At 54.0% G+C, this 23,705-nt stretch overlaps 1 protein-coding gene across 1 annotated transcript in view; it reads right to left on the bottom strand.

Moving 5' to 3' along the window:
* Positions 1 to 9,861: 9,861 nt before the first annotated feature.
* Positions 9,862 to 23,705, bottom strand: part of GNG7 (G protein subunit gamma 7) — a gene marked incomplete at its 3' end in the record, with an annotated part of 151,652 nt that continues 137,808 nt past the window's right edge. The window contains exons 4-5 of the mRNA XM_082835452.1: positions 13,281 to 13,399; positions 9,862 to 9,987 (exon numbers count right to left, since the gene is read on the bottom strand). Coding sequence (XP_082691578.1) covers positions 9,862 to 9,987; positions 13,281 to 13,361 — 207 coding nt within the window. The 5' untranslated portion in view covers positions 13,362 to 13,399. The remainder of the gene's footprint in view (positions 9,988 to 13,280; positions 13,400 to 23,705) is intronic.

Here is a 23,705-nt window from a genome sequence, read left to right as displayed (position 1 = left end):
CCAGAGCTCCCCTGGGGTAGCCTGAGGCCCCTTCCTCTCTCCTCCACATCTGGTGATCCCAGAAGTCCTTTCTAATAAGCAACCTGAACACAAGGCATTCTGCTTCCCCAAGAACCCAGTGTGCCCGTCTAACACTGGGACGACTGTGCCTCTGTGTGTGTGTGTGTGTGTGTGTGTGTGTGTGTGTGTGTGCATGCGCTGCATCTCCTTCTGTAGGGCAGCGAACCTGAAGTTACAGAAATGGTGAAAACAGACACTGAGAACGGACTTGGGGTTCCCAAGGGGCAGGGAGGTGGGGAGGGAAGGATCGGGAGTTTGGGATTAGCAGATGCAAACTGTTATGTATAGGATGGATAAACAACAAGGTCCTACTATATAGCACAAGGAACTATATTCAGTATCCTGTGATAAACCAAGAATGGAAAAGAATATGAAAAAATATATATATGCATAACTGAATCCCTTTGCTGTACAGCAGAAATTAACACATTATAAATCAACTATACTTAAATCAAATTTTTAAAAAACTTACTTTCCTACTTGAAAAGACCAAAAAAAAAAAAAAAAAAAAACGGTGAAAGAATGGTAGGACTAGTCTTCCAGAACGATTGAAAGGTCCCTACAGTTCTTACTTTTGATATTTTGACCTAGTGGTATCTGTGTGAATTTCATCTCGGTTGTGGGTTGTGTCTCTTACCAGCATGATGAACCCCTGAAGGTCTCATCTGGCGATTTGGCCTTGCTCTCAACTCTGAAACTAAGCGCCCGTGGGTTACAGTGACTTGCCCACGGTCCCAGGGAAGACCGGGCAGGTTCCACTCGTTGAGGTCTTCAAATGTATTGAAAAGATGAAGAGGAAGAAATGTAAAAACAGGCTAAAGTAGTGGCAGAAGAAAAAATATATAGATTGTGGTGGAGAAAATAGAATACAGGATTCGCAAAGCGATGACAGGATTTATAGACATGGGAATTCATTGCGCACTGTGGGAGGTGTGGTCGGGTGACAGGCTGCAGATTTAAAATTGTGTGATGGATCTGGTCTTTCAATACTGTCAGTCTATGCCTCTCAGCTCCTTTTGGAGACAGCACCAGAATCTAAAGAGGCTCTACGGGCAGCTACGGAGGTGGATACAGATCTGGCGTGTTAATTCCCTGTTCTCGCCACCATATTCACGTCCCCATTCTGCAGTGCTCAGCATTTTGTGTTGATAGATCAAAAGAGCGAATGAGCATGTCATGCTTGAACGGCCCTTGTGCGACGGACCTGGCTACAGAGGCTGCTGTGATGTGATGGCTCTGTCTCTGAACATCCCAGTTAAAGATGAGCCTCTTCATTTCGTAAATAAGATGCTGTCATTTTGATTTGGAAGGGACATAGAGGTTTTTTTTTTCCTAATTTACGCCATCTCCTGAACAAAGTTTTTGTGAAGTAGAACTCGAGGTCAGTGAACACTTTTGCATCGAATTTCTTGAAAGACTGGTTGCAGGGACTTCCCTGGCTTTCCAGCGGTTAAGACTCCGCGCTTTCCACTGCAGGGGGTGTGGGTTCAATCCCTGGTCCGGGAACTAAGATCCCACATACCGCACGGCACGGGCAAAAAAAGAGAAATGTTGGCTGCAAATGCAAGAACGGTTACAGGTTCCTGTCTTCTGAACAAACCACCTTGCAAGCTTCTCTGCTGAGAGGCAGGCGGGCTCTGTGGGCGTCGGCACCCAACCCCCTGCCCACGCACTCAGAAAATTAAATGCTCTGCTGTTACCATCTTGACATTTGTAATTTTTGAACAAGGGGCCCTCAAATTATGGAGCTGGTCCCACTGAGAAGCTTTGTGACTCAGAATTTGCCATTTCTCCCCTCTTGGTTTCAGTGAACTCCTGGGTGGAAGGGGCAGATTCTGAAAACGATACTGGTGTCTTGGGTTTGTGTAGTGACTGATAGTAATTCTCATTTCTTGTTTACCAGATGGCCCACTCCACTCAGGGGTCCCTGTGGCAGCCCTTTCTGGCTGGCTGTTGTCCTGTTTATTGGGTTCCCAGAGCTGCTTAGAAACATTCCAGACTCCTTAGCACGGCCCCTAAGGCCCTCCGTTTTCTGCCCTCTGTCGCTCCAGCCTCGGGTCCTGCCACTCCCCCTCCCCCGCTCCAGCACACCCAGCTCCTCCCAGTTTCCCGTGTCAGGTCCCCCTGCCTTGGCCAGGGCAGCTCTTTCCATCCGGAGCCTGAGCTGTCACTTCTTCCCATCTCCCAGCTCCAGGTAAACGCCCAGGCGTTCCTGGCTATGTGACATTCCTAGTTTAAGATAACAGGAAAAAAAAAAAAAAAGACAACAGAGATGTATTCTCTCTCAGTTCTGGAGGCCGGAAGTCTGAGATCAAGGTGTTGGGAGGGCTGATTTTTCCCTGGAGGCTCTGAGGGCAAAACCACGCCAGGCCTCTCCTCCAGCTTCTGGCGCTGCCAGCGATCCTTGGCTCGTGTCGTGGCTGCATCACTGGATCCGTGCCTGACACCACAGGGTCTCCTTCCCGCTGTGTGTCTCCCTGTGTCTCTGTACCCAGATCTCCCTGCCCTTTCTCTTGTGCAGACACCAGTCATTGGATTTAGGGTCCACTCGTATCCAGTGTGACCTTGTTAACTTGATTTCAGCTGCACATCCCTTTTTGTACAAGGTCACACTCACAGGTACTGGGGTTAGGACTCAAACATAGATTTTTGGGGAGGGATGCAACTCAACCCAATGCCTTAGGCCGGCTCTAAAGCCCTCTCCCCGTGTCTCAGAGGAGATCCTTTGGGAGTGATGACTGTAGAATCTGTTGATCTCACTCTGTGTCCCTGGACTGTATGCCACGGGATAGGCCCTCAGTAAATAAAAGCAGGAAGTGTGCTTGGTGAGAACACAGTGAGATGTTCCCTCAGCCAAACGAAAGAATTTGGAAGTATCTGTAGTACCGGGTTGATACATGTCTCCCCCAAATTCCTACCCACCTAGAAACTCACAATGTGACCTCACTTGGAAACAGGGTCTTGGGACTTCCCTGGCGGTCCAGTGGTTAGGACTCCGCGCTTCCACTGCAGGGGGCGCGGGTTCCATCCCTCGTTGGAGAATTAAGATCCCACGTGCCTCATAGTGTGGCCCCCCAAAAAAGAAAAAAAATAGGAAACAGGGTTTTGCAGATGAAATAGATCCGATGGGGTCATGCTGGAGTAGGGTGGGCCCTGAATCCAATGGCGGGTGTCCTTATAGGGACAGGAGTGACCACACAGACACAGAGAAGGCCTCGTGATGACAGAGGCAGAGACTGGGGAGATGCGGGACCGGCCGAGGACCAAGGATGGCCAGGAGCCACCAGAGCTGGAGACGGCAGCAGGGACCCTGCCCTGAACCTCCAGAATGTCGGGAAGATATTTGCATGTAGGAGGGTGGGAAAGGAGTCCCACGAGAATGGGGGGCCTTCCAGCCCTGGGGACAGTCTAGGGTGAAGGGTGAGCCGTGGTCTCCAGCCCTCCTTCCTCTTTGGCGGCACAATGCCTAATGGGCTTCTGTTGTTGTTGTTGTTGAAGATTTATTTATTGGGCTGTACCGGATCTTTGCTGCGGCATGCATGAGGGATCGAACCCGGGCTCCCTGCATTGGGAGCGCAGAGTCTTACCCACTGGACCTCCAGGCAAGTCCCCAATGGGCCTCTTTGGATGCTGGAGGCCACAGGCGTCCCCTGGGCCTGGCCTCCCACCCAGCAGAGCCAGCTTCCCTCCTGCCATGGGGCCGGGGTCTGCATCTGCACTGTACCCTGCCCAGCCCAGGGGTGACCCTCAAGGTCACTCTCGGGGTACATTCTGTGGGTTTTGCCAAACGTATGTCATCCTGTGTCCAGCAGGACCTTGTCCTACAGAAGTGTCCCTGCCCTAAAAACCTCCCTGTGACCCACCTGTTCCTCCTGCTTTCCCTCGCTGCAACCCCTGCAGCCAGCGATCCTTTCACCAGCTCCATGGTCCTGCCTTTTCCAGAATGTCATCAAATTGGGACCATACAGCGTGTAGCCTTTGCAGACTGACTTCTTTCCCACCTCTTCCAGCTTCTAGAGGCGCCGCCTCCCTGGCTCGAGGCCCCTCCTGCATCCTCACAGCCGGCGGCGCGGCATCTCCCGTCTCTCTCTGCCTCTGACCCTCCCGCCTCCCTCTTATAAGGACCTTGTGATGACACTGAGGCCCCCGGAGAATCCAGGGGCCCTCACTTAATCCCACCTGCAAAGTCCCTTCTGCCCCGTGAGGGGACGTGAGCACAGGTTCTGGACGTTAGGATGTGGACATCCTTGGGGTCCTGTGCACCGGCTTGCCTGGTCCAGAGCCTCCTATAAACGCAATCATGCAGGCCATCCTTCTGTGTAAGGCTATTTGTTGACTGTGGACTTGTGAGCCACCCAGGCTGTCCCTGGTGGTGGGTGGTTTGTCCCTCACATGGCTGAGGGGCTTCCGGGGTAGGAGTGGCTCGATCCCCTGTTGCTGAATAGGGGACCAAGATGAGATGTTTTCGGTTTTGACTATGGGGAGAAGAGCTGCTCTGACATTCCTTCCAAGACTTTTTGCGGACATGTGTTTTGGTTTCTGTTAGGTAAAAACACTTAGGAGTGGAATCGCCGGGTCAGAGAGCAGGTGTGTGTTCAGTTTTATAGGGAAGCGCAGGAACTTTTCCCAAACTGGCTGTAGCCCTTCACACCCCACCAGTGAGCCCTGGGGGTTCTGGTTGCTCTGTGTCCTCGGCAACGCTCATCCGTTACATTGTAGCCATTCAGGTGGACGTTGGGTAAGGTTTCCTTTTCGTGGTAAAACAGAACATGAAATGTACCATCTTAACCATTTTTAAGGGCACAGCTCAGTGGCACTAAGCACATTCACATTGTCGGGAAACCGTCCCCACCATCATCTCCAGAGCTTTCGCATCTCCCCAAACTGAAGCTCTGTCCCCATGAAACACTGACTCCCCACCCCTCCCCCAGCCCCTGGCCCCCACCATCTGCTTCCTGTCTTTGTGGATGTGACTCCTCTGGGGAACCTCATGTGAGTGGAATCAGACAGTATCTGTCCCTTTGTGTCTGGCTCCTCTAAGTACAATGTCCTCAAGGTTCACCCATGTCATAGCATGTGTCAGAATTTACTTCTTTTTTATGGCTGGATAATATATTCCACTGTGTGGATGGACCATGTCTTGTTTACCCATCATCCATGGATGGACACGCTTCTCTTGTTGTGGACCACGGGCTCTAGGCATGCGGGCTTCAGTAGTTGTGGCTCGAGGGCTCACTAGTTGTGGCTTGCGGGCTCTAGAGTGCAGGCTCAGTAGTTGTGGTGCACGGGCTTAGTTGCTCCGCGGCATGTGGGATCTTCCCGGACCAGGGCTCGAACCTGTGTCCCCTGCATCGGCAGGTGGATTCTTAACCACTGCACCACCAGGGAAGCCCTAATCTTTTTTTTTTTAAAGTTTTTATTTTATATTGGAGTATAGTTGATTGGCAAAGTTGTGTTAGTTTCAGGGGTACAGCAGAACGGCTTTCTAATCTTATACTTATTTTTCCAGGAGAAAAAAAATTTTTTTCAGCTTCATATATATATTTTTTCAGATTATTTTCCATTCTGATTTATTATAAGATATTGAACAGAGTTTCCCTGTGCGATACAGTAAATCCTTGTTGCTTACCTATTTTATGTAGTTTGTATCTGTTTATCCCATACTCCTAATTTATCCCTCCCCCCTCCTTTCCCTAATCTTATACATTTGATACATAGGGGACAATTTTTAATGCAGCTGAATCTATAAATGTTTTATTATTTTTTAAAAAAATAAACAGTGATACATCCATGTCTCCCTCCCTCCCTCTCTTTCTGCGCAGCACGGCACGTAGGATCTTAGCTTATACAGAGAAGGTTCTCCGCTCAGGGGCCAGAATCCCCCACTTACAGATCCATTACTAAAGATTTAACTCTTCGTGGTGTGCTACGGGGCAGGGCCAAGATTCCCTCCACTTTTTCCTGGGAGTCTGGTGGTCGAGGGTGGTCTCTCGGTGACGCAGAGCAGGAAGGGGCAAGATCAAGATCTTCACAGGCTCCAAGCTCTCGGAGGAGCGTGGCGCTTTCCCACGGCCCTCCAAACCGTGGGACCCACGCCTTACACGCGTGGAGATCCTCAGATAGCTTCCCCCGAAATTCTCCCACTGTAGATCAGAAGCTCCCTCGTCTGTGCTGCTGCCTGAAGCCCGGTTCTATCCACGCTGCCTCTTCCCGGGGCAGCTGGGTCAGTGGGGGGTGGAGGGAAAGCCGTCCCGCCGGAGCCAAGACCCCGCCCTGTCTCCCCCCCCCCCCCCCCAGCAGCGGCCAGGGAGCCAAGGAAGGGTCGGAGCCGGGAGGAAAGGAACAGTGAGACTTTTTATTGTGCATTAATTCACTTGGTATTAACAATTCCACACAATATTCAAACACTGCAGGAAAGTGGGTGTGGCACACCTGGAATTTTTTAAAAATCAGAAATAAAAAGCACTGGACATCCAAACGCAGATGGGGTAGAACCCACGAGAACCACGGATTGCTTTCTGAGAACCGGGAACCGGTCTTTACAATGTTTGGCAATGGTCTCTGAGGACAGGAGGAAACGGGGCGGGGAGGGGGGGGGGAGTGGAGTGGGGGGGTGGTGTCGACATATGGCTTCTTTTCAAGGCGCCCCGCGGCAGGTTCTTGAAGGACGAGCGACCTGTGGTGGCCTCACCGTGGCCCGGAAACTGCCCCTGGTCACTCACGCTTGGGGCGGGGGTCCGATGGCCTCTTCCTGCCCGCCCCGGGCTCGAGATGGATGAGCTGCCTGGAGGCCCAGCGACGACAGGACAGGGTGGCCGGGACATCAAAGGGAGAAAGAGCACCTTCTGCATCCCCATCCGTCCAAGGGGGCTGGAGGTCACAACCGAGTCACTTAATTCTTGGCCTGGGGGGTGACCTTTAGGGAGGATGGGGGAGGGGCCGGGCCGGGCCAGGCCCACAGGAAACACTGCAGGCTGCAGACAGAAACCCCGCGTCGCCCAGGGCTGCCTTTTTTGGGTGCCTGTGTCCTTAATTCCCCCCGGGATGTGGTTGCGAGGCGCCGGTTTCCCCCGAGGCCCGCGCTGCCACTGCCGGCTCCCGGCCTCGCGGGGCACTTACAGTCCCCCAACGCCCTGAAAACCATGGTTTCACGCCGACACTTGCACCAGGAAAGCACAAGCTTGTGTGTGCCCTGATGCTTCAGGCCTATGCTGGGGACCCTGATGTTGAAGAAGAAAAAAAAAGGAAAAGAGCGCTTTTTCCTCCGCTGGAAAGAAACCCACGGTGGGGCTTCTGCCCACTGCCACCTCCCTGGGCTCCGAGGCTGCGGGCACCTGGGGAGGCAGCGGGGCCGGTGTGGCCATGGGGCGGGGCTGGGGGACGGTGGTCCTCCCCCTCTCTGGGCCTCAGTTTACCCAGACCGCTGGGTCCCTGGGGTCTTGACTCGGGGGCCTCTGGCCCGGTGCGATTTTGCTTCAGGGCTTGTGGGGGTGGGGTGGGGCGGCCATCGGCCGCCAGCGATGGGGCTGCCAAACTCGGGTCCCTCCACCCCATCGGCCAGGGGTCCTGGGTTTGGCTTCCCACTGGCTTTTCCGGGGTCAGTCGGCGGGGACACGCGGTGGGGATAGACTTGGCACAGCTGGCAGGGCAGGGGCCCGAGAGAGAGGGCAGGCCTGGGCCCGGGGACCTGTGACCTCAGCACCGGGACCCCTTGTCCTCTTCGGGGCCTGGCAGCGGGAGGCCGGGACAGTAGGGGCGCAGGAGGACGGCTGGGTGAGCGCAGACCGAGCTCAAGCTGAAGGGATTAAGGCTTCTGTCCCGGACGGAGCAAAGGGTGACCAGTCGTTAGATGGCTGGTGGGCTGTCCTCGCCAGCAGACTCGCTCTGCCAGCTGCCCCTCTGACCCTCGGGCTAAGCCCCGCTGTGCCCTGGCTTCCCCAACCCCCAGCCGTGGGGTGCGCCCGGGGTTTCTGGAACAGGCTTTGTTCTGTCCTGCTGTGCTGCCAGGCGTGGGCAGGCCAGGCGCCCCTGGGCCGCTGGCTGCCTGCGCAGTGTACGGGGGCAGCAGCGTGCGGTGGGGGGCTTTGTGGCTTCCCCCCTCCACCTGCATGGGTGGGGGAGCGGGCTCCCCGAAGCCCCAGGTGCTCCCGGACCGGCCGGAGAGAGCTGGGTGCTGGGGAGAAGCTTGGCCCTGGGTCTGCACCCCGCGGGAGCCGGCCATGGGGGTGCCGGGCATCCCGCCAGCCTTCGCAGCTGTGCACGGTCTGAGCCCCAGGGGCACGAGGGGAGCAGAGGCGTCGGGAGAGGAGCTCAAGGCTCCGGGTCCCACCAGTCCGCGTGCCTTGTGCCGGCTGCCCAGGGCCCTTCTGCTCGGGGGACCCTGGGATCCTGACTTCCCACCCCGCCCCCGCAGGGCCGCACGGGCAGGTGGGCCACCGGGGATCAGGCGGCCGAAAGCAGGTGTGCATCTGACCCGTCCTTCTGCCTCCACCTCTTTAAATGTTTTTGTTGTAACAGAGGAAAAAGCAATTGTCAAAGAGCCCCCCAGCCCGCCCTCACCATCAACTACGCGACACCTTACAGATGCTCCGGGCGGCTGGGTGTGAGCGCGGAGGGGAGTACTGCCAGTGCCTCTCCATTTCTGGGCAAAGGATCCCATCTCCAGGGCCTCTGCAGCTACTTCCAGACAATTTCACACCTATTGTTTTTTTTTTTTTTTTTGGCCAGCCGCCCACCCGGCTTGCGGGATCTTAGTTCCCCGGGATCGAAACCGTGCCCCCTGCAGTGGAAGCGCGGAGTCCTAACTACTGGACCACCGGGGAATTCCCTCGCACCATTTTACACCCCGAAGCACCAGGGGGCCCCGGGCTGGCCTCCCCAGGCTGCATTTCTGTCTGAAAAATGGCCATGGAGATGCAGAAAGTGGAAAAAAAACAGAACAAAACACGGAAGAGCCAAATATGACCATAGCCTCTAACTGCCCACGCTGATGTCTCGTGCTGAAAACTAAAGAAAACACAGCTGGCCGTTGCAGTGACCAGAGCCATGGGCTGAAAATCCGTTTCTGGGATGGGCGGGGTCCCCAGGAAAGGGAGGGGGCCTCAGCATGGCTGTCGGATGACACATGCCACACAAAAGCCACACAGCTGGGTGACCCTGGGTGACAGGGGTGCGTTTCACAGGCAAAGCCCCCCTCGCGGCCCCTGAAATCCAAGTCACACAACCCAGCTTAGCTACAAGTTCAGCCAATGACACCCGATTTTAGCGGTACGGAATTACGAGGTTTTAAATGAAAAGGAGAAAGATTTCTGAAAAAAGTTCGTTATGTCCCTCCTCCCAACTCCACCCAGTTTTTGTCCACTTCACACACCCTGGCCAAAGGCATCACATCATCAACCTGGCTGAAGTCCTCACAAATGGCCAACCGTGTGAGACTCGCCACCCGGCCGGGTCAGCCACGCCAGCGGCTAATTCACCCACCTCCTTCCCGTCTCCCCGCCCAGCTCGGCTCTAGACCATGACTCAAATGGCAAGGCCGTTTTCAAAACTCGTTACCGCGTTGCCTGGGCATTTCAGCTATTTCCCATGGGAAGTGGTGGTGGAGCCCGGCCCCTGACAGGGCTGCGATGTGGGGTCTGAAAATCCATCTGAACCCAGAGGATACATTTTACCCCACCTGGGTGACGGCAACTTTTTGCATTTCTTTTGGAATGAAGAGTTTTGCTTGACTGTGTACTGAATGATGCCTTGGCCGGGGTGGGGGGGGGGCGGGGGTCAGGGAGGAGCTGAGGGAAGATAGAGCTATAGGATAATACAAGGCTTCTTGTCCTTAAAGGGGTTCTCCGAGGCGGGGACTCCCACCAGCAGGGGGTCGTTCCGGGCGTGCTGCTCACAATAGCTCATGAGTTCGGAGGAGGCTTTGGAGACCTGTGTGTGGGCACAAGGACAAGAGAGGAAAGATAAGAAGGGGCCGAAGCGCCGTGCCCACGGCAGCACAGAGGTGGAGATAACCCCAGTGCCCGTCACCTGAAGACACACACCGTGTCCCTCCACACACGCGGGCATCTCTCAGCCACAAAAAGGAGAGAAGCACGGACACTCGCTACCACGTGGATGGACCCCGAGAACACGACGCTCAGTGAGAGAAGCCAGACGCAGAAGGACCCACAGGGTGTGATTCCATTGATGGGAAACGTCCGGAACAGGCAGATGCACAGACACCGAGGGCGGTTGTCAGGGGCTGGGGAGTGACGGCTCATGGGGATGGGCCTCCTTCTGGGGCGATGGAATATTCTGGAATTAGGCAGTGGTGCCTTAGGTTGCACAACAACGTCAATGTACTAAGTATCACTGATGGTAAATTTTATGTCACGTATATGTATTTTACCGGAAATTTAAGATTGAATAAGCAGAAGAACTGAACCTTCTCCAGAGGGGGCTGTGTGGAGTTTGAAGGGAAGGGTCAGGGGAGGAATCAGTCGAAGAAAGGACCTGACGGGCAGAACCCTGCAGGTACATCGCCCGAGAGGCGGGACACGGCCTTCGGCATTTGATTCTTGTGCTGTGTGAGCTGTCGCGGTGTCGGTGACCATAGTGAGGGGGCTGACACTTAGGACCCCCTGCGTCAGGGTCCCCTAAAGAGGAGGGAGGAGATGCAGGGAAGGCCCACCGCAGCCCTGGGGAAGCTGGCGTGGGTAAAGTGGTGCCTAGTGTCCGGGGGGTGGCCCGCCCTGCTGGCAGCACCGCGGCTGCATTGTGGGACCCGGGGGGCCCCTCAAGTCCCGGGCGCATCTCTGCGGCCTTGACCCCTCAGCAGTCCCCTTCCCACCCGGAAGAGCGGCAGGCAGGGAAAGTCTGCGGAGGGTCTTCTGCGCCCCAGAGCTGCGGCCCCGGGCGCCAGGGCCCCAGTCTCGGATTCCACTGCTCCGCCTGGAAGACAAGCCCCCGGGGGCCCCTGGATGCTGCGCGCCCTCCGCCTCGCCTTGCCGGCCTCTCACTCAGGCCGGCCCTGCGCTCCCAGTCGCCGTCTTGGGGCCTCAAAACCTCAGGCGGGACGGGAGGGAGACCGGTCACGCCCGACTCTGCTCCTCCCCACGTTCAAAGGCCGCCCGCGGGGGGAGCCCTCCCGACATCAAACGGGCGGGTGAGTCAGCGGCCTCCTGAGTCAGCGGCCTCCGCCAGGGCCGGGGCTGGCTCGGCGCTGAGAGGAAACCACTTCAACCGGGGCTGCTCTGCCTTCAGCCCCAAGGAATGCTTTGAATGCTCAGAGTCCTGGAACATTCAGACGCCTCGTGGGAGGCGCCCCCCACGACACCACCCGGGGGGTGCTGCAGCCTCCTTCCCACCTGGCTGGGCTGGAGGTGCAAGGCGACGACAGGGGTTGGCCCCATGGCCACATGGGGTCCCGTGTCCGCACTGCCGGGCCCTCCGTTCCTAACCCGCGACCAGCAGTGACTGGGGGACGACCGTGCTGAGGGAAGCAAGGCCTGAACAGATGCGTGGAGTAACGGCTGATTCTCTGTGTCCGCTTAGCTAGGCCAGGTACCTGGCTGTGTGGCCAACTGCCAGCCTAGATGTCTCTACGAAGGTCTTTTTAAGGTGAGATTAGCATTTAAATCGATGGACTTTGAGGAAAACTGGTGACTCCGTAATGTGGGTGGGCTGCATCTAATCAGTTGAAGGCCTTCAGAGAAAAGACTGAGGTCCCTCGAAGAGGAAGGAATTCTGCCTCCCGACGGCCTTCAGACTCAAGTTGCATCAGCTCTTCCCTGGGTCTCCAGCCTGTGGTTCAGCCCTGCCACCCTGAGACCTGCCAGCCCCACGACTGCGTGAGCCAACGCCTTAAGCTACCTCTCATGCTCCCTCTCTGTCTCTAACATATAGTCATATATCCCTGACTAATCCAGTGGGTAGCTGGAGCACGGCTAATGTGGAAGCATAAATGACCCGTGTCTTCCCTGGATGGACACTCCCTGGTCCTCACCCAGCCACCCACAAGCTGGGGTCTGGGGCAGGAATCAGCTTCTCGGAGGTGGCTCACCGTCCTTTGCAAAGTGGACATGGGTTTGGTGAGAAGGTGATTTCAAACAGTGTCAGACAGCTTTCTCGTGTAGGAGGCCATGACTGGCCCGTTGGTCTATATCCTTTGAAAGCCCTGGATGTCATCCTGATGTCCACTCGTGGACTTAAGATTCAGCTATATAAACAAATACGGTCCCTCCACACACGGGAGCATCACTCAGCCACGCAAAGGGGTGAAGCCCCGACACTCGCTACCACGTGGACGGACCCTGAGAACACGATGCTCAGTGAGAGAAGCCAGACACAGAAGGACCCACGGTGTGTGATTCCACTGGTGGGAAACGTCCAGAACAGGCAAATCTACAGACAGACAGTCGGTTCCTGGTTGTCAGGGGCTGGGGAGGGGATGTGGGGTGATTGCTAATGGGGACGGGCTTCTTTTTGGGGGTGATGGAATGTGCTGGAATTAGTCATGATGGTTGCACATTTTGAGTTCACCAAATGCCACTGAATCGCGCACTTTAAAAACAGTTAACTTTATGCAAATTAAAAAAAAGAAAAAAAGCCCGCAGAGCTGACTGCCCGATTACGCACTATCTTATTTTGCTTTGCACGTTCCTGGTCCCTGATGGGTTAAGCGTTTGCGAGGAGGAGCTGCTTGTCCTTTTTCTCTTTTTAGCTAAAAATCAAACATGCTTATTTCAAAAAATGCAATCAACGCAGAAGTGGCGAAAGTAAACAGTGAAAGGCCCTGTGTCCTCTCTTCCCTGGGGCCAGGCCTCTGACTTCTCTTTGCATCTGTCACAACAGGGGAGCTGGACAGAGCTCTGAGGATGAGGGGATAGAAGAGAAAGTGACTGTCTCACGCTGACCCTTTTGGAGGGGCCTGATTTGGCCTTCTCTGGGGCCGTCCCGGGACGGACCCCAAGGGCTGGGGCAGGCACACAGCAGCACTCGAGGCCTGCCTCTGGTCCCACTCTGTTTACAAAGCATGCTGGCACATCAATCGTCACAACAACCCATGAGGTAGGTTTACATCAGCTGCGTCTTTCTGCTGAGAAAACTGAGGCTCAGAGAGGTCGAGTGGCCCAAGGTCACACAGCGAGAGGCAGAGCCGAGTGCAAACCCCTACCGTCCTGCTAGCCTCCGTGCCCACCCTTTGCCGAGGGCGCGCCCGGGGGTCTCTCTCCCCTGCTCACCTTGATGCGCTCGATCCCGGCTTCGATGCGGAGCTGTTCCACGAGCTTCCGAGCCTGGGCTATGTTGTTAGTGGCTGACATTGTCTGCCATCAGCTCTGGGCCTCTGTCGTCCAGAGAGCTGTGGGGAGAAGTAGACAGATGTGAGCTGGCTCGTGACGCCCCAGGACTGCAGGTGGAGGACGTCGAGGAGGGATGCCCCACTTCCGGAAACCTCAGGGGGCCCTGAATCCCCGCCACCCTGCAGCCATGACGCCTGCGCCCCTGGGTCACAGTGAGAGGCCCGGCCAAGCACATCTTCTCCTACAGTCCCCTCCTGCGGCTGGTCGGGGGTAAGTGCTCACTGGACATGACCACTGAGGGTCCCAGGAGAGCTCACAAAACCATTGCATCGGCTCCTGGTTGGCTCAGAATGAGGGGAGTTTTCTCTGATTCCTGCTCCTGCATTGGGTCCCCTCCCCCCATACTGTTGGCACTGGGGCCGATCATTCTCTCTTGGGGGCCGTCCTGGGCCCTGTGGGGTGTCGAGCAGCCTCCCCGGCCCCCACCCACCTGATACCAGGAGCACCCCCAGTGTGACAACCACAGATGTCCCCAGACATGACCCAGTGTCCTCTGGGGGCAGAGTCGCCCAGGGGCGAGACCCCTGGCTCTGGACCAAGGCAGTTCACGTGGGAAGCCTGCACCCGTGGGTCCTGGGTACCCCACCCCTTCTCTGCAGGGCCTGGGCCTGTTTCCTTCCTTCATTTGGTCAATTGTCCAGCAAATTAAAATTTAATTAAATTTAAAATGTTGCGATGCCCATAGATTCACATGCATTTGTAGAAAACAGTAGAGACAGCCCGTGCGCCCGCTGCCTGGTTTCCCCCAGCGGCGGCATCTTGCAAAGCTGTAGTGACGTCATAACCAGGATGCTGACCTTGACACAGGGGAGATGGGGGGCACTTCCACCCCTAGGGTCCTCATGCCTCCCTTCAGGGGCCACAGCAGGTGGCCAGGCCATGGCTATTGTTCACCTTTTTTTTGGCAGTACATGGGCCTCTCACCGCCGTGGCCTCTCCCGTCGCGGAGCACAGGCTCCGGACGCCCGGGCCCAGCGGCCATGGCTCACGGGCCCAGCCGCTCCGCGGCATGTGGGATTCCTCCAGACTGGGGCACGAACCTGCGTCCTCCGCATCGACAGGCGGACTCTCAACCACTGCGCCACCAGGGAAGCCCTATTGTTCACCTTTTAAACTTTAGTACCATGGCCTTGAGAATGCTGTTTATTTATTTCTTTATTTTAGGTTGCAATAGGCTATAACTTAGTTTATTATGAATAAAATGTGTAGCGCATGATACGTTTCTACCCCACAAATTCAGTGTTAGAAGAATCCCAACACGACAGAGCTTAGACTTGGCAAGAACAATGCAATAGACAGAGTGAGGCCACTTAAACAGGAAATGGCTCGTGTAAGTAAAATGAACACAAACATCTTCTAGGTATGATTTGGTCTATAACTGGGCAGGATTAAGACAAATGCCATTCAACTTCGGTTAAAAAGTCCAAGTTTCACTGTTGTTCAAATAAAAAGTCAAAGCACGCAATGTAGGAAAAAAAATGATAAAACCATCTTAACCTGACTTACATCCATATTCAATTAATGATGAGAATGCGATTTATTTATTTATTTTTTTCAATATTTATTTATTTGGCTGCGCCGGGTCTTAGTTGAGGCATGTGGGATCTAGTTCCCCGACCAGGGATCGAACCCGGGCCCTCTGCGTTGGGAACGCAGAGTCTTAGCCACTGGACCACCAGGGAAGTCCGGAGAATGCTGTTTAAATGGAACCACTCGGTAAGGAGCCTTTCGGGATTGGCTGTTTTTTCCCACTCGACCTAATTGTCTGGAGATCCACCCCTGCGGCTGTGCTTATCCACAGTTCATTCCTTTGCAGTAAAGGACCACGGTGTGGAGGTGCCCCGTAACCCTCTGCCTGTCCGAGAACACCTGGGCTGGCTCCCGGTTCTGGCTGTGTCGGCAACAGAGCTGCCCCAGGCGTCCATGTGCAGGCTTCTGCGTGAATATAAGCCTTTATTTCTCAGAGATAAATGCTGAGGAGTTCGACTGCTTGTTTAATTTTTTAAGAGAACACCGGCCTGCTTTCCAGAGTGGCTACACAATTTTACATTCCCACCAGCCATGTACGAGTGATGTAAATTTATTTTTTGTAATTCAGTTATGCACAATTTTTCTGTCCCTTAAGGTGGTGAAAATTCTACTTTTTCCATCCAATCTACATTTAGTGAGCCCTGGAACACTGGTTCTCAACTGGGGCCATCCTGCCCCCAGGGGACACTTGGTGATGCCTGGGGACATTTGTGGTTTTCAACCACAGTTGTTGCTCAACACCCCCCAACCCCAGTGCCCGGGCAGTGCCCAGGGCGGCCCCCCACAGAGGATGGCCCAGCCCCAAATGATGATAACGCCAAGGCTGAGAAATCGAGTCTGATCCCTGGTCACACTGGACACCAGGATAAATCCCCGATGGTCAGCTGGCCCCCAGCATCTGAGAGTCACCTCCTCCGCTCCTTCCCACTCAGGTGTGGACTTAAATGTGGGCAGCATCCAGGACCTCAGAGGTCACATTGCCCCGGGGGCGTCCACGGAATCCGTAACCCAGGGGTTTCACCTGGGGAGATCCTGTCCTCAGGGGACACTGGGCGACACCTGTGGACGTCTGTGGTCATCACGACAGGGAGAGGGGCTCCTGGCATTGAGACGGGATCAGAGAACGACCTGGCCCCAGTGTGCGCGTGGCCCGGGTTGAAGACGCTCCCAGTGTGTCCACGCAGTGTTCGTTCAGGATGGTGGGGTGCAGAGCCCAAGCTCAGGAGTCCTGGGGAGCCGCCCGACTGGGCTGGCTTTTACCCAGGCCTTTCAGTAGCACCATGTGCTTCTGTCATCATACATTGTACCTCTGTCTGTTTCCCAGAGGGGCAGCTGCAGAAAAGTTAAGGCAGAGTTCAGGTTCTCAAAAAATTTCCCTTTCGGAAATAAACAGGAACGGACCGCGGACGTGCACGTCTCGGATGGCCCTCCAGGGGATCGCGCGGAGTGAGAAGGCCAGTCCCCAGAGCCACATGCTGTGCGGTTCCATGTACAGAACACCCCTGAGACCACAGGGTCATGGAGATGGACGAAAGGCTTGTGGCTGCAGGGGGGCGGCGGCCTGGGGAGGGGTCTGGGTGGACAGGCGGACACCGGGTCCTCATGCTGTGTGAAGTGCTGGAGATCGAGACTGTGTGCGTGGGGTTCACGTGTCTGCACAGGGGATAAGCTTGCAAAGATCCTGATATACACACACAAGTAAAATTGCAGGAATCTGTGTTCGGTAGGTGATGCAGGGACTTTCTCTCTGTGATCTGGTACGACTGCGTGTGAACCTACAGTGATCTCCATCCAAGTTCCATTAAAAAAAAAAAAAGTCCCTTCCACACTACTGGCTGCCTGCCTTCCCGCCAGACACCCAGGCCCCTTTCTGGGTCAGAAAAGGCCCGAATGTGTCTGCTCTGGGCATACAGGGCCCACATGTGGGCTTCCAGAGGGCTCTGATTCAGCAGAGAGCTTCAAAGCGGCCACAAAACATCCAATTCAGGGAAAACCGCCCTTGGTTCGACTTAAAAATACCTAAATTACTCAGTGCTAAATATAGATGCTGACAGAGAACAAATGGGGTGGCTTCACAGCATGTTTTCCTTGGAAGGCCGGGGAGTCCTGCTCAGCACCCACACTCAGAGTGTCCACCAGGACCCTAGGAGGCCCGGCTACCCCGTGGGGCACCCCAAACCGTGGCCTCCCTCGTCAGCTCTAAGCCCCTCCGTGCTGCTGGCTTTCTGTTCCGGGCACGATGCCCTGAGAGGCTCCCTCCAGGCTGGGTTATAACCTGGACCCCCCGGGACGGCCGGAGGGGGCTGCATTGGGGTGTGTGTGCTTGTGTGTGTGCAGGCACGTGTGTGTGTGCATTTGTTTACATGTACGTGCATGTGTGCGCCTGCATGCGTGTGCATGCACGTGTGTCAGTTTGTATCTATGTGTGTGCACGTGTGTGTGTGCACGAGCAGCTGAGACCAGACATAGTTGCATCACGGCAGCCCAGACAGCAGACCGACGTCCTGGTCCTGGCGGTGTCACGGCCAGTCACTGCCTCACCGCGTGCCCCCCGGGGTTAGGTCAACTCTCGCAGGACAGGCAGTGGCCGTGAGTCAGCCCGGGAACATTCCTCACCAGCTGCCTCCCTGCCAGAGACACGTGACAGCTCCAGGCACCTGACCTGGCCAGTCCTGCCTGGCCCGTGGAGCCTTGGAAGGCCCTGGAAGCCGGGCAGGGCCTTGGGAAGCAGGAGGGAGGGGTTAGGCGGTTGGGGCTGCAGGTAGCGGTCAGATTCCGCCTGGGGAGTGGCCGGTTCTAGCGTGGCAAGGCTGGGGGCATGACCTGGGGTGATGTTTGCCTAAAAATAGAAACTTAACAGACGACAGCAGGCCCTGGCTGGCCTCCCAGTAAAGGGCTAGGAAGTCACCAGGGTCAGGCTGGATCCCACAGAAGCATCGCGGGTGCGTGGCTGCAAGGCAAGGACCGTGAAGGCCCTGAGCACGCCAGGACGCATTGTGAGGCTGCGCTGATTCCAGAGGGAGGGTCATCACCGGAGTGTTACAGACCTGAGCCCAGATGCCAGGCTCAAATGCACATGAGGATTCAACACAACTGGGGGAGGGTGGTGTTTCTCGATGGCGAGCTGGGGGATGGCAGGATGGGGGACACCGAGTTAGAACAGGGTCCCTCCCCCAAGGTCCTGCTGACACTGGGACCATGTCACTCTCTGTGGGGGGCCGTCCCGGGCGCTGCGGGGTGCAGAGCAGCCACCCTGGACCCACCCACTCGATGCCAGGAGGCCCCCCCAGTCGTGACAGCCACAGACGTCCCCAGACATGGCCCCGTGTGGCCCAGGGGCAGAGCCACCTCCCCCGGGATTGGAGGGGGGAAACCTCTGGGTTATATTAGGCCTCATTTTCCCAACCAAAGAGATTCCATATAAAAAGTCATAGAATGGGTACTTCCCTGGTGGTCCAGCGGTTGCAACTCTGCGCGTCCACTGCAGGGGGCGCAGGTTCAATCCCTGGTTGGGGAACTAAGATCCCACATGCCGTGCGGCGTGGCCACAAAGTAAAAAAACAAAAACAAAACAAGTCATAGGATGAAAAAGAAGATACACACAGATTAGTGAAAATGTACAGAATGTTGATTTTCTGTTCCAGAGAAGTTACCCCCTAGCAACTGAAGCAACAGAACGAGTGGAGATTAACAGCTATGATTGTATAAAACTATGCAGAACTTCTTCACGGCAAACCTATAAAACTAAAACCCAAGACCAGCGACCTAGGAAGAACCATGGCAACGATACACTGGAGAGTGACCTCTTTGTCATGTTAATAATACCTTAGCTGGGTATTTTATATCGGGAGAGGACTCACTCCAGGAATTCATGTGAAAAGTAATTTAACCGGTAAAACACAAAGTGAACAAAGCGTGGCCTCATTAGCAATTGACGAAAGTAGGTTGGAGGGATCATGGGCTGCCAGCACTTCATGTACCCAGGACACCAGGAAGGCTGCAGGAAGAGCGACACCTGACGCAGGTAGGGATATGCTCGTCCCCGACTCTCAGGTATTGTTGGCCCATCTCAGCCTCGTAAACTGGACATCAGGAGCTTACAAGGCTGTCCTCTCAAATCCCTTGCTGGGGCATTTATCCCGAGGGAACAAAAATCAAGAGAAATAAAAAGCTATATACAGAAAGGTGTTTACAACGGTGTTATTTATAATAGTGAGAAATTGAATGAGACCATGTGTCCTGCAACGGGGGAATGGCTAATGCAGTGGGGTGTTTTCCTAGTGGAGCAACTGTTATAAATGGTACCCAAAGATGGGGAGCCCAGAGGAGGTGTTTCATGAAAAAAAGGGAGATGGATAAAGTGAGGATGTGTGGCTACTTACCACTGTATTAAAACATATGTGGATAAAGGCAGAAAGGGAACCTCAAATTGACAGTCTGGTTAATAACTGTTTTTATGATTTCCTTTAATGAAGTGGTTTCCATTAAGGTACAACTTGCATCCAGTAAAATCCGTGCTTTGGGGCATGCAGTCGATGAGAACTTAGAAATGCACACAGCCCCGTAGCCAATACCAATTGTGAGTAAAGCCGTGGTGAACATTCATGTCCAGGTTTTTGTGGGAACCTAAGTTTCTGTTTCTCCTGGGGAAATGCCTGGGCATGGGATTTCTGGCTCCTAGGACAGGTGTATGTTTAACTTTACAGGTTAAACATTTTCAAACAGTTTCCAAAGTCACTGCAGGGGATAAACTTGCAAAGATCCTAATATACACACACAAGTAAAAAACTGCGCTGTTTTGTATTTTGAAATAATCACAGACTGACAGGCAGTTGCAAAAATTGTACAAGGTGCCATGCACCCTTTTCCCCCGATTCCCCCGATGGTGACATCTTATGTGACTGTGGGACAATATCAAACTGGGACACTGCTGCTGGCCCGATGCTCACCGGCCTCAGGTTCTACCAGCCCTCCCACGACTCATACGTGTGCAGACGGGACGTTTGTCACCACTCACCCCTCCAGGAAGGTCTGGTCTAAATGTCGCCTGTCCTGGCCGCTATCCCTGACTGAGATCCAAGTCCCTTTCTCCTGCATCCCTCACCCAGCCAGGACACCTGCCTGCAGACCTGCCCCCACGCCACCGTGAGCACCCCCATTGACATTTGTGGCTGGATCATTTTCTGGGGCACCGTCCTGAGCACTGTAGGGGTTTGAGCAGCATCCCTGGCCCCCACCCACTCAATGTCAGGAGCTCCCCCAGTTGTGACAGCCACAGATGTCCCCAGACATTGCCCAGTGTCCCCAGGGGGCAGAATCTAAGGCTTTTGTGGAACTCTCTTATCAGAAGAAACCCAGCAGCTGAAAGAGTTTCATTTAGGCAAAATGCAAAGTTTTTTGGAATTGAAATGGTCCAGTTTGAAGTGAAACGGTACTGAATGGAACAGAAGTTTGTTTCAAAGAGGGTTTAAATTTCTTAGCATCTGAGAATTCCCTGGCGGTCCAGTGGTTAGAACTCTGTGCTGTCACTACTGAGGGGGCGGGTTCAATCCCTGGTCAGGGAAACTAAGATCCCTCAAGCTGCTTGGCCTGGCCAGGAAAAAAAAAAAAAGAATTTCTTAGCATCCAACAACCTCTGTGGCTGGGAGAAGTCACACGGGGCCAGAGTTTCAGAGTTTCCCTCAAACTCAACCAAGAACACATGTGAAGGAGAAAAGAGCACAGCCCTGGGGGGAGAGAGGGGGAGGCAGAGCCCCTGTGGAAAGTGGCAGACCTGCATTCTGTCCCAGCTCCCAAAGCTGTGTGGTTTGGGGAAAGTTACCTCCCCCCTCTGAGCTCCAGTGAGCTCTGCTCAATGCTCAGAGTGACACTCCCTCTCGGCGCAGGGCCTGGCCAACCTCCAGGTCCCCAAGTTCCTATGTTGGGGGACGGGGGCCCCAGAGGCTGGCAGCCACGGGGAGGGCCCTCCTTCAGGAACCTGTGGCAACTGCCACATATAAACACAGCTCCGGGGGAGGAGGGACGAGAGACGAGGTGCCTGGACCTCCTCTGCACAGTGAGTGTGCACTGGACGGTTTGCTGGAAGCTACTAGGAAATCTCCCTGCCCTCGGACTTTGCTGGCCCCGCAGTGGCCACACCACTCATCTGCCCAGGGGCTGGGTGGGGCAGGGCGTCACAAAGCCCACCTGGCCTGGGGGAAAGCGGGGCAGATCTGAAGGGGATTGTATTAAAACTAGGAGTGGAGGGACTTCCCTAGTGGAGTGGTGGTTAAGAATCCGCCTGCCAATGCAGGGGACACGGGTTTGAGCCCTGGTCTGGGAAGATACCACGTGCCGAGGAGCAACTAAGCCCGTGCGACACAACTACTGAGCCCACGTGCCACAACTACCAAGCCCGCAAGTCACAACTACTGAAGCCGGCATGCCTAGAGCCCGTGCTCTTCAACAAGAGAAGCCACTGCAATGAGAAGCCCGCACATCACAACGAAGAGTAGCCCCCGCTCACCACAACTAGAGAAAGCCCATGCACAGCAACAAAGACCCAACACAGGCAAAAATACATACATAAATAAATTAATTTTTTTAAAAAAAGCTGAGCATGGATCCTCTTCTGTCGTTCTGTGGCTCTAAGATCACGCTGATCTATTGATACATTCATGGCCTCCTCCTCAGCCACCTGGACTTTGGACTAAAACCTCTATCTGGGGCTTCCCTGGTGGCGCAGTGGTTGAGAATCCACCTGCCAGTGCAGGGGACACGGGTTTGAGCCCTGGTCCGGGAGGATCCCACGTGCCGCGGAGCAGCTGAGCCCGTGCGCCACGGCTGCTGAGCCCGCGTGCCTGGAGCCTGTGCTCTGCAGCGGAAGGCGCCACCGCAATGAGAAGTCCACGCACCCCAGTGAGGAGTGGCCCCCGCTCACCACAGCTGGAGAGGGCCTGCACGCATCAACGAAGACCCAGCGCAGCCAAAAATAAATAAGTAAATAAAAAACAAAACAACAACAAAAAAACCCTCTATCTGCAGATTTCACTCCAATGACGGTGGGCCAGCTCGTGTGGACGCTCTCCTGACGAGGGCAACTAGCAAAGCTTCATGGAATAGAGAAGCTTGAAGGGACTGGAGGACTGGAGGACTTCACCATTAAGATAGTGAAGATTTCCATCCAGGATCTGGGGAGGATGGAAACCCAGGAGTCTGGCTTTGGGGCTGCTTTTTACTGGGGTGGAGGGTTTGCTAAGAGGCCAAGTGGCTATTGCCCTCACAAGGCTAGGGGCTCAGAGGTTGAGATCCAGGGCCTCCTAAGGGGAGAGAGATTGGGGAACTCCTCCTTGGTATGAGCTAGGACAAAAGAGTCCTGCCTTCTAAGAAAAGGGTCCACAGGAAGCAGACAGGCCCTCACAGTGACTGTAGCTGAGTTCTGAATAACCTCAGTTCCCGATACTGGATTGAGGTGAACTTAGATTGCTAGAAGCCCTAGATGCTGGACAGAAGTAAAAATGAATCCTTTCTGGTGGAAAACAACATCATCTTAGGCTTCAAATTATTTCTACAAACAAGTCAGCAGTCACAATGTCTAGCACCCAATCAGAAATGACCAGGCACAGAAGAAGACAGGACCACATGAACAAAAATCAGCAGAAATAACAGACTACACAAACAGGCTCCCAGGGGTTCGATACACTGGAATTGACAGACTTTAAAATAACTATATTAATTATGTTAAATATGTGAGGTTGGAATTTTGGCAGCGAATTGGAAACTAAAGAAAAAGACTGAACGGATGTGTGGAAACTGACAATATCTGAAACGAACACAATGGAAGAAGCAGTATCATTAAAGATAACTAAAGAGAAAATTAGTGAACTGGAAGATAGGAAATATCCAGAATGAAGCGTGGACCACATGAGACAAGGTATAAGACACAGAGGATGCAGTAAGTTCTGACACACGTGTAATTGGAGCTCTGGAAGGAGGAGAGGGAGAAAGGGGCAGAAGCAATCTTGGAAGAGATAGTGATGGATAATTTCCTAAAACTGATTAAAAAAAAAAAAAGGACTCTAAGCCACAGAATCAAGAAGCCCTAGAACCTCAGGCAGGAAAAACATTTTAAAAATTGACAGAGAAATGACCAATGAGCCCCTGAAAAGGTGCTCAATGATTAGTCATCAGGGCAAGTATAAATGAAAACCACCGTGGGAGACTGCTTCACAGCCCTTAGAGTTGGCAAAAATCTAAAAGACCGACAATACCATGTATTGGGGAGGATGTACAAACATCAGAATTTTCACACGTTACTGATGGGAGCATAGGATAGTACAACCACCCTGGAAAGTGGGTTAGCAGACTCTTATAAGGCTAAACACATACTTAACCTATGACCCAGCAATTCCACTCCTAGGAATTTACCCAAGATACATAAAAACATATTTCCACAAAAGGACTTGTACAAGATGTTCATACATCTGTATTTGTAACAGCAAAAATTGGAAGTAACCCAAATGCCTGCCAACAGGAGGATGGATAAACAAACTGCGGTAATTCATACCATGGAATACTACTGCACAAGGGAAAGAAGAACCTACTGACAGATGAAGCCACATGTGGGACTCTCAAAGGGTGAAAGAAGACAGACATTAGAGGTGTTCTCTACCTCAACTGAGGTGCTAGTGTACACAGGTGTATAGACTTGTCAAAATTCATCAAACTACATATGTAAGCTCTGTTCATTTTACTGAAAAGGAATTATACCTTAATAAAATCACTTAATTACAAAAC

The sequence above is a fragment of the Leucopleurus acutus genome (assembly GCF_964270905.1).
Source record: "Leucopleurus acutus genome assembly, chromosome: 3".
In the NCBI taxonomy this organism is placed as follows: Eukaryota; Metazoa; Chordata; class Mammalia; order Artiodactyla; family Delphinidae; genus Leucopleurus; species Leucopleurus acutus.
Note: the sequence above shows the minus strand (reverse complement) of the source record. Positions and strands in the feature narration are given on the sequence as shown.